General features: G+C 44.6%; 1 protein-coding gene across 1 annotated transcript in view; it reads left to right on the top strand.

The window, feature by feature from the left end:
* The window catches only part of F13A1 (coagulation factor XIII A chain), a gene marked incomplete at its 3' end in the record, with an annotated part of 85489 nt that overhangs the window by 46838 nt on the left and 27499 nt on the right, over positions 1–11152 (top strand). Inside the window, exon 5 of the mRNA XM_026647283.2 lies at positions 7796–7914. Within this exon, the coding sequence (XP_026503068.2) occupies positions 7796–7914 (119 nt within the window). The remainder of the gene's footprint in view (positions 1–7795; positions 7915–11152) is intronic.

Genomic DNA, 11152 nt, shown 5'->3' with positions numbered 1-11152 from the left:
GATTTAAGTAAAATCGAACTACCCTCGTAGTGTAGACATACCCTTAGTTTGAAGTGGGGGGTTAGTGTGGACCAGGCCTAAGTTAGCAATGAGAGCTCAGCTCAGGTTCAGGCTTTACGTATAGGGCTATACACTGTATTCGGTCAAGCTGAAAACTTCCCTGGCTGAAGTAATGCATTTCACTCATTACAGCCTTTTGCTAACTGAGCAGTATATTTAAGCTGTTGGGGTTATACACATTTTTGCTGCTCTAATTACAAATTTCTTCCGCTCATCCTTGAATATATAATTTGAGGATTAGGTATAAATGGATGGCCCTGAACTGCTCAAATAAACTATTGTGAATCCAACTTTGTGTCATAGGAAATTTCCCCTAGATTTGCAATTGCGGGTCAGATTTGAACTACTATGGTTATGTCTACTCTTTGCAGCAGCATGTCAAGTACATACTGTGCATGCCCCCCAGCCCGGATCTAAATAGCAGTGTAGACAGTAAAGCACTACTTAGGCAAGTAGATTAAAGACATGCCAGAACCTTAAGGTATATACTAGGGCTGTCAATTAATCGCAGTTAACTCACGCGACTAACTCAAAAAAATTAATCGCGATTAAAAAAATTAATTGCGATTAATCACAGTTATTATAATAGAACACCAATTGAAATTTATTAAATATTTGTGGATGTTTTTCTACATTTTCAATATTGATTTCAATTACAACACAGAATACAAAGTGTACGGTGCTCACTTTATATTATTATTTTTGATTACAAATATATGCACTGTAAAATTGATAAAAGAAATAACAGTATTTTTCAGTTCACCTCATACAAGTACTGAAGTGCAATCTCTTTATCATGAAAGTGTAACTTACAAATTCAGATTTTTTTTGGTTACAGAACTGCACTCAAAAACAAAACAGTGTCAAACTTTAGAGCCTACAAGTCCACTCGGTCCTACTTCTTCTGCCTATCGCTAAGACAAACAAGTTTGTTTACATTGACGGGAGTGTAATGGTCCGGTGCGGGGGTCGTGCCCTCTTAGGGGCCGTCGGGAGCCAGGCCGACTCACTACACGGCCTGGACCAGTCTTCGGATTCCGAAGGTCTCGGGGGTCCGCCCCTCAGGCGGGGGCTAAACAAAAGTGCAACGTTAGATATGCCCGAACGCTAGCTCTGGGCGGGCCACACACAAGGGTCCAAGGGCTCAGAACCTTCCTTTAGGTTGAGCCAATAACGCGAATAGCTCAGCCCCGGCCCTCTGTCCGGGCGGGGCACCTAACACTTAGGGTTAGGGGTTGGGCGCCAGTCCTTGCCTCAGGGGTTGGGCAAGAACACTACTCGCTGAGCTCAGGTCCTTACCTCAGGAGCTGAGCACAAACAAAGTCCCGTAGCCCAGGCCCTTAGTCAGGGCGGGGCAGCAACCAATAGTTCAGGGGGGCTCAGGTCCTTGTGTCAGGAGCTGAGCACAACCAAAGTCCAGTAGCCCCGGCCCTTAGTCAGGGCGGGGCAGCAACCAATAGTTCAGGGGGGGCTCAGGTCCTTGTATCAGGAGCTGAGCACAAACAAAGTCCCGTAGCCCAGGCCCTTAGTCAGGGCGGGGCAGCAACCAATAGTTCAGGGGGGGCTCAGGTCCTTGGGTCAGGAGCTGAGCACATACAAAGTCCAGTAGCCCAGGCCCTTAGTCAGGGCGGGGCAACAAGCACTAGTTCAGGGGGGCTCAGGTCCTTGTGTCAGGAGCTGAGCACAGACAAAGTCCAGTAGCCCAGGCCCTTAGTCAGGGCGGGGCAACAAACACTAGTTCAGGGGGGGCTCAGGTCCTTGTGTCAGGAGCTGAGCACAGACAAGTTCAGTAGCCCAGGCCCTTACTCAGGGCGGGGCAACAAACACTAGTTCAGGGGGGGGCTCAGGTCCTGGTGTCAGGAGCTGAGCGCTTTGGGGCCGTCCTGGCCCTAGGCAGGGAGGAGGAGAGACTGCCACCCGGCGTTGGGTGGCAGCGGGGAACACAGGCCCACCCACTCCACTGTGTTCCAGCCCGGGGCCCTATCCGCAGCAGTCCGTCTGCTACGGGGTCAGTGGGGATCCTGACCGCAACACACTGACATGGGTTCGGGGTCTGCTATCCCCGGGCTACTTCCCATCTCCTCCTCCTCCATTGGTACCTGTTCCTCGCCGGGCTTGGCAGCGGGGTCCCACACCATAGGCTCCTCGGTTCGCTGAGGGCTGTCTAGGTCGGGCTGCTCCTCCGGTCTCGGGTCAGGGGGCCGCTCGGGCCGCTCCTCGGGGTACCGCTCTCGGGGCAGGCTCGGCCAGTCGGCCTCGGGGTACCTGGCTCTGGGGAGGCTCGGCCAGTCCACCTCGGGGTACCTGGCTCTGGGGAGGCTCGGCCAGTCCGCCTCGGGGTACCTGGCTCTGGGGAGGCTCGGCCAGTCCGCCTCGGGGTACCTGGCTCTGGGGAGGCTTGGCCCGTCGACGTCCGGGTACCTGGCTCTGGGAAGGCTCGGTCTCGCCGGAGCCCAAGCAGGAGCGTCTGGTCTCTCCGGCCGCTGGGCTCCAACTGAGTGCTGGGGCTTGGCTTTTATACTTCCTGTCCCGCCCCTTGACTTCCGGGGGGCGGGAACAGGTGCCGGTGGCTCCACCCACTTCCGGGGGGCAGGAACAGGTGCCGGTGGCTCCGCCCACTTGGGTGCCTGTTCTGGCTCCTCTCTCTCAGGGGCCGTCGGGAGCCAGGCCGAGTCACTACAGGGAGATACTGCTGCCTGCTTCTTATTTACAATGTCACCTGAAAGTGAGAAGAAGCATTCGCATGTCACTTTTGTAGATGGCGTTGCAAGGTATTCACATGCCAGATATGCTAAACATTTGTATGCCCCTTCATGCTTCGGCCACCATTCCAGAGGACATGCTTCCATGCTGATGATGCTCATTAAAAAAATAATGCGTCAATTAAATTTGTGACTGTACTCCTTGGGGGGAGAATTGTATGTCTCCTGCTCTGTTTTACCCACATTCTGCATATAATTCATGTTCTAGCAGTCTCGGATGATGACCCTGCACATGTTCATTTTAAGAACACTTTCACAGCAGATTTAACAAAACGCAAAGAAGGCACAGATGTGAGATTCCTAAAAATAGCTACACACTCGACCCAAGGTTTAAGAATCTGAAGTGCCGTCCAAAATCTGAGAGGGACGAGGTGTGGAGCATGCTTTCAGAAGTCTTAAAAGAACAACACTCTAATGAGGAAACTACAGAACCCGAACCACCAAAAAAGAAAATCAATCTTCTGCTGGTGGCATCTGACTCAGTTGATGAAAATGAACATGCATCAGTCCACGCTGCTTTGGATCATTATCAAGCGGAACCCATCATCAGCATGGAAGCATGTCCTCTGGAATGGTGGTTGAAGCATGAAGGGACATATGAATCTTTAGTGCATCTGGCACATAAATATCTTGCAATGCCAGCTACAACAGTGCCATGCGAACGCCTGTTCTCACTTTCAGGTGACATTGTAAACAAGAAGCAAGTAGGACTGAGTGGATTTGTAGTCTCTAAAGTTTTACATTGTTTTATTTTTGAATGCAGTTTTTTTTGTACATAATTCTACATTTGTAAGTTCAACTTTCATGATAAAGAGATTGCAGTACAGTACTTGTCTGAGGTGAATTGAAAAATACATTTTTTTGTTTTTTACAGTGCAAATATTTGTAATAAAAAATAAATAATCTGTGTTGTAATTGAAATTAATATATTTGAAAATGTAGTAAACATCCAAAAACATTTAAAATAAATGGTATTCTATTGTTTAACAGTGCGATTAATTGCGCGATTAATTTTTTTAATCATGCAATTAATCGCTTGACAGCCCTAGTATATACCCTACGCTGCTCTCTCTGTGACCAAGCAGTGCCCCCCATGTCTACACTGCTATTTTTAGTCTTCTGCTTCCTGTAGTCTCCTGCTTCCTCCCCACTGCTGGAGCCTTTCTCTGCCTCAGTGAAAGGCTCTGGCAGCGGGGAAAAGGCTTGGGCATTTCCCCACTGCCTCCCCTCCCCCCCAGAGCCATTCACTGAAGGGTAGCTATACACCTCAGTGGTGGTGACATGTAGTGTAGACATACCTTAAGTGTCATCGATTTCAGAAAGGTGAAATTCACCCGAAGTCCCTAATTTACTGCCCCAGGGGTGTAGATGGCTTCTGACTGCTAATCCAGCTCCTAGGCTAGAGTAGCAGCCCTGGGGGATGGGGAGGTGCACTGCACTTGGCCATGTGTTGGGTAGATTTTGCAGGCACACATACTAACCCTTGCTTACTCTGGGCCCTGTTGTGGCTTTAGGAGAGACACAGAGTTATACTGTCACAGTAGAAGCCCTGGGGGCCATTTGGTTACAGGGAGGCACAATGGTGCTAGAGTTCCCCAGTGCTCATGGAGAGTGCGTGTTGATGCGCCCTTTAAAGGGAGGCAACCTAGGCTCTCACTTGTGCAGTGGGTCAGCTGCATGGGGGACATGACTCCCAGCTCCTACCTGCCCTCTTGGGAGAGACTAGACTCTCTCAGGAAGTGTTAGCAGAGGGCATTTCCTGTGCTCAGGAGGGTACAGGGTATGCTACTGTGGCCCGTGTATTGGGGGGCAAGGTGGGAGGGCCTTCCTGTGGACTTCCCTTGCTTGATCTCACAAAGGAGACAACCTATAATAGGGCCCGTTAGCTGCATTACTTTATTCAGGCCAAGTGTATTTCACCCTTACTAATCTTCATACAGGTAAAATACAGGCAATTAAATGTAGTACAGTACTTTTTTTCTAGCATTGCTAGAATATTATTTATTTCCAAGGTAAAACCTAATTAGCAGAATTAATGGGATCCTCCACTAGCACAGAATAATTTTGGAATTGTACTACCTGCAGAGTACTTAGAATCAAAGTAGTTCACAAATGTCTCATGTTTTCTTCTCAACAGTGCCAGTGGTATTGAAAGCTGTCAAAAATCAAAGCAGTTGGTTTCTAGGGCTTATTTCCACTTTCCAGTGAAAGTAGAGATCCTTTTCTCTTTTTTTGGTTTAATAAAATACAAATATTTAAAACAAAAACAGAATGGCAAGGGATTTAATCAATAGTCATCTGATTTTTGCAACGATTACATAATCTTCAAATAACAAAGACAGTCGGATTGATATCCACAAGATCAACGGATATTTTTATTCTGTGAAAGGAAATATCTGCTGTCATGAAATCATAGGCTATCTCTACTGAACGGGTAAATTATCAGTAAAGATGGAAGAAAATGCAATTTTCATTCCCTTAAATGTTCCCGCTCCACCCATTTTTTACAAAGGTATTTTAATAAAACGCAAAGGTCAATGAGTAAATATATACAGTAGCTCAATCTGCAAATTATGCAAATCAACACCAATCAAATAGGCTATAGAAACCTTATGATCTGTGAAGTTTGCAACATTATTGGCAAAGTGCTATGCAGGAGTTGTTCAGAGCTAGGAATCAGAAATTGGAAAAACTCACTTGACAAGCTACTTCCTTAGGGTCAGAGTCTCAGCTCAGATAAAACAATGGAACTGTTTCAGTTTATGCCATCTGAAGATCTGTCTTGAACTTTTAAATCTATATTAGTAATCTGGGAATAAAAAACCGTGATCCTCTGCCGCCTGAGCTAAAAGACCCAGGTCTGTTAGGGTATGTTTACACGCCATTCAAAGGTGTGATTTGCAGCTCAGGTAGGCACAATTTGCTAGCTTTAATCTAGCTAGCATGCTAAAAATAGCAGTGAAGATGTGGCTGGGCAGGTTTCGGCGTGGCCCATGCAAGCCCACCTGGTCCCCTGGGTACACGTACTCATGTTCCTAGGCTGCACTGCAGCCTGTGCAGCCATATCTTCATGTCTATTTTCTGTCATGCTCACTAGATTAAAGCTATCATGAGTGTGCCTACCTGAGCTGCAGTCACACCTTCACTTGCAGTGTCACTATACCCTCAATGCATAGCCAGTAGCAGGTTCATAAACCTGTCTGTGGGTGGCCCAGCCATTAGAGCAGGGGTTCTCGCAACACATTTTTTGGTGGCCTCAGAGTGCGGCTACCAACTCTTGCTGGTGGCTGCACTGACACTTTTTCCTAAAATTATTTATTTTTCCTAAAGTTAATTAGGTACTATGCACATATATACATGCAAATCATTGTCATTTATTGATGTAAGGTTTTGGGGTTTTTTTTGCAGACTCAGTAATAAAAATCATGCACAGTTATCTCTATTCTTTACTGGACCTAACAGAATAAAAACACAAAGGTGCTTGGCACGTTCTTGTCTTTCTAATTATTGTTTCTTTTTGTTTCTTTTTTGGTAAAAGTGGTTGTCTGTATAACAATCATGAAGTAAATTTAAAAATTCTTTGACATAATAGAAATCCTAATAATAATGAAAAACATATCTGGGTGGCTTGGGTCTGGGGAGCGGAGGGGAGGGGAGACACGGCTGCGGCTGCAGCTGGCTCAGGGCTCCTCCAGGCAGGTGGGAGGGCTCAGGGCTTTGGCCAGCCTGGAGCTCCTCTGGACGAGGGGGGGCGTGCTCTGGGCTTCAGCCAGCCCGGAGCTCCTCCGGGCAGGTGTGGGAGCCAAGATTTCACCCCAAGTTTCAACCCAAGCTACAGTTTTATGGACAAAGTAAGAATTTCTAAATATATTTAAGAATATTTAAATAGCTTCAAAACTGTAGGCTATTTAAAATAAACTATATAGTCCACTCTACCCTATTATTCATTTTCGATGGCACAATGGAGAGCCACCGGCACAGTGATGACACAGCATAGTTTCCTACTTGCCTCGTATCACAATACCACAAGCCATTATTTTCATTTCATTTAGTATCTGTGGCTGTGCTTTTACTTCATTGCATACGACACACGATTTCGGTTGCCATTACATTATATCTCTAAGCCTCCCATCTTGCAAGACTTTACACATGGGAGGCAGATCCTCAGCTGGTGTGTGGTAACTCCACTGAAGTCAACAGAACTAAGTCAATTTACACTGATGATCTGCCAATGTTTACCTTTAAGCATGTGAGAGTCCCATTGACTTCAATGGAATTGTTCATGTGTTTTAAACCTGTGAGAGAGTGTTTGCAGGCTCAGGGTCTATCTGCTCTTGATTGACATGAGATCATTTTAGAAAATGTCTTAAAACATTTTTGACAAAGTACTCTTCAACTTGTTTTCCTCTTGGAAAGGTAAGTATTTCCTGGCCAAATGTACAATAACGCCCATATTTACAGGAAAGGAATCCAAACCCTTTAGCTAATATGAGGGAAAACCTGCACTCCAAATACTGTAATCATTTTTTAAGGCAGTACAGATTTTTCTTTAACTCGCTTGACACTGAGCTATTTTCCATTAACATTAATGGGTTTGAAATTGTTGGTCTTTGATCTGTTTTGTAGAAGTGCGTCATGGCGATCAGCCTTTTAAATTAGTGATGCACAGTAATCATAAAATGGTTGATAAGATGTGACATTTTAATCATGCTTTACAGATCCTGCTAAAAACAGTCAGGAGTTGTCAGCATTTTTCTTCTTGCATACTTTTAAGTCGTATGTCTTATTTCTAACTGTGATTGCTATAATTATTATTGTTATTATTTGTATTGCGTTGGAAGAAATAACGTTATGCCTGGTGAACAAAAGACACTTTTCACTTAAGATGACTAGAATACAGTAGCTTTAAAATCTGTCGACTATAAAAACAAAGTGGCTGTATTAATGGCTATTGTGTGTAAATTCTGATGCAGAGGATTCTGTGTTTCTGGATGACGAGAAGGAAAGGGAAGAGTATGTCCTGAATGACCTTGGAGTTGTTTTCCATGGAGACATCAACAATGTAAAATCCAGAAGCTGGAATTATGGTCAGGTGAGCCCTTTAGAATTTCTCTGGCTGGTCCCAGTAGTACTCTGCAAGTTAGTTTAATTGATACCAGATTGTAGGCTCTCGAGTGCATTATCACTCCCTTTCTGGGAAACACAGTGGGCATCATTTTAATATTGCATGAAGTGGGTATATACCTAATCCAGACAAGTAATTCCATAATATCTAATATTTAAAGGACTAGTTTTAGGGGCATATTTCAGATATTGAGAGGCTGTCCATTGAGAATTAAAGGAATCAGCTGACATTTCTGAAATGCATCAATATTTCTTTTGCTGCATTTTTGCCTCTCCAGGATCAAGCCAGTTGGCTCAAGACAAAAGGGGGACAGTGATTTTAAGCATTTATTTTTAAAAAAAATTAAATAGTCCTCAAATGTTGTCTAATACAATTCCAGGCATAGTTTGTACCTTTTTCTCTTCTTCTCTTTAGTTCTAGCAGCTCAGTGGAAATGCCTTCTCTTCTCACACGTTATCCTGACACAGGCTGTGAGGGTTCTTAAAACTTTTTCCATTATGAGATTTGTTGATTTTTTTAAAAAATATTTCTGGATTATGGAACTTTCCTAACATAAACACTGATTTCCCTGTGAGAAGTTGCATGGGTTGATTTTCCTTCTCTTCCCCTGACTTCTCTCAAACACTTGGCTCTTTGTTCATGGACATGTTGGTTGTTCCATGTACCTGTGTCATGTGCTTTCATTTTTTCATTTAAACCTGGAGGCCCCAACTTTTTCCACTGCTGTGCACCATTTGCTGTCCTTTTCCTTTAGTGAAACACAGGTGGAACTTGGGTGAAAGTGATATCGAACATTGAAGTCCTACAGGCGTAATAAGCTACTGAAGGCAATGGAAAATCAGGCCTGAAAACTGTATTGATGGGCTCCTAATTTTCAACCAAATGAAGTGTACAACGTTTCTTAACTTCCACAATTGCCTCTCATTTGGGTATTGCCCAATATTCAGTCACTTTGAAAATGTTGTTTTCTAAATTTGTGGTTTAATTGAGGAATCATGGATGTTAGGAATGAAGAACATGGGTGGGAGTGAATTAAAGTGCAGGCAGGCACCGTGCATGGATAGGGCCATGGGGGGGGTGTGGGGAGGAAATGATGCCATATTTGCAGTATTGGTGGTTTGGTTTGTATATAGAGAATAGTGATATATTATATCCTACAAGCATGTTTCAAACACTGCTCATTTGGATGTTTTGCTCAAACTGAAAGTTTTAAAATGGGAGGTGAAGTTCCAAAACAGGACCACGAGGTGCTGGGGAGATTGTGGCTGCCATTTTAGAAATGGCCAGCACCATTCTGGAAAGTAAGAGAGTGGGTGGGGGCAGGAAAATTGGACACAGGAAGAATAATAGAGGGAATCCGACACTGGGAATAAAAGAGTATGGGGAAACAATTGTACCCTTCATCATGATGGTGATTTTCCCCTTGTATTGAGTAAATTGCTAGTCACTCAGAAAAGCCCAACCCAAAGGGAATACAGGGAAAATCAAGGGTTGGGAAGAGATCTGGGCAGAACGGGTGCTCTGCCCAGAAAACTAGGGAGCTCAGATTGACAGTGATTTTCATGCTTTTTGCAATAAAATTATGATCAGGTCCTCAAATTTGTCTACATACAAAGTTGCACCAGCTTAACTTAAGGCATGATTTTTTAAAAAAAATATGGATTTAGTTAAACTGGCACAACAGGCCTATAGACACTCTTATCTTGGTTTAACCAGCTTTTATTTCAGTTTAGCATATGTCAATTAGAAACAGGTTTAACTTAAACTGAAATAAGAGGGTCCGCACAGGGGTTTGCCCCAGTTTAACTAAACCAGTGCAAGTCTGTGTGGAGACAAGATCTCTGTGTCTGTCTATTCCTCCCCAGCTTTGTTTTCCATGTAGCAGTTCCATTACTTGCAGCTGTTTCTCCAAACTGCTCTGCCAAAACACCTCAGACTTGAATCCAGCTTTTAATTATTTTTGTCCTTGGCTGTCTCGAGCAGAGAGTGACTGCTTTATGCTGCATGGGCTAAATTCAGCAGTATTCTGTGGATACTTGGCACTGCTATGGCAATGCAAAAGCAGCCATTCACTTCCTAAATTTTGGAGATCTTCAGATTTTGTGTTTTGCTTCAGGTCCATCTTTTGCTAGACAGCAGTTGAATGCAAGCGATGAAGACATGACATTGAGTTTGATGCAGTTTTTGCAAAATAACTGGCATGGAAGGTGGAGAAGTATAGGTCTCTAGCCTGGTTTATGGCTGCTTTGTGCTGTTGCGAAGTCACCAGGGTATACTGACGGCCATTTATCCCTTCTCTTGTCCTTTTAACCCAGTTATTTCACAAACACTTACTATTGTTTGCAGTATTGTAGCCACATTGGTCCCAGGATAATAGACAAGGTGGGTGAGGTAACAGCTTTTATTGGACCAATAGAAGTTGGTCCAATAAAAGATATTACCTCACCCACCTTGTCTCTCTAAACACATACTATGTCAATTCATAGATTTTTAAGGCCAGGGGGGCCTTAACACCACCAGGATGACAGCAATTCCATGTTTCTCTCTCTCTCTCTCTCTGCCAGTGAGATTGAGATCTTCAGGCAGCAATAATTAAATGAGTACCTAATAAACTGTAGATGGCAAGGGTTTAACGCAGAATATACTTTACTGCATCAGGTCTTTGAGACCAGTGATGACTAGATGCAAAGAAAACAGATTTTTGACTTTGGTGAAAGTGACATGTCCTTAGTTCAAGCCAAGAGCAGAGTGAATTGTACCAGACAGGGCTGGTGCCAGCAGATGTGAGCCAGAGGATTTACATCCTCTGTTGTGAGGATGCTGTTTAGAAAGGGGTGTCTTTACAGAGCTATCCTTCGTCCAGGATTATTTCCAATACATACCAATAAGATTATCCAACTGATCTCCAGTGCGAACACTCAGTGGATGATATGACTCTGGCATTAGCTCCTTGGGTGGGGAAATGCTGACCTCCACTGAACTCAGTTTTGCACTCTAAGATCAGGGCCGGCTCCAGGCACCAGCTGAGCAAGCAGGTGCTTGGGGCGGCCAAGGGGAAGGGGCGGCACATCAGGCTCTTCGGCGGCAATTCGGCGGAGGGTCCCTGTCCCTCTCGGAGGGAAGGACCTGCCGCTGAATTCCCCCGAAGAAGAAAGAGGCACTGTGGAGCTGCCGCCGATCGCGATTGCGGCTTTTTTTTTTTTTT

This window comes from Terrapene carolina, unplaced genomic scaffold (assembly GCF_002925995.2).
Source record: "Terrapene carolina triunguis isolate 2854851 unplaced genomic scaffold, T_m_triunguis-2.0 Scaffold58, whole genome shotgun sequence".
Classification (NCBI taxonomy): Eukaryota; Metazoa; Chordata; order Testudines; family Emydidae; genus Terrapene; species Terrapene triunguis.
This window is presented reverse-complemented; position numbering and strand designations above follow the sequence as displayed.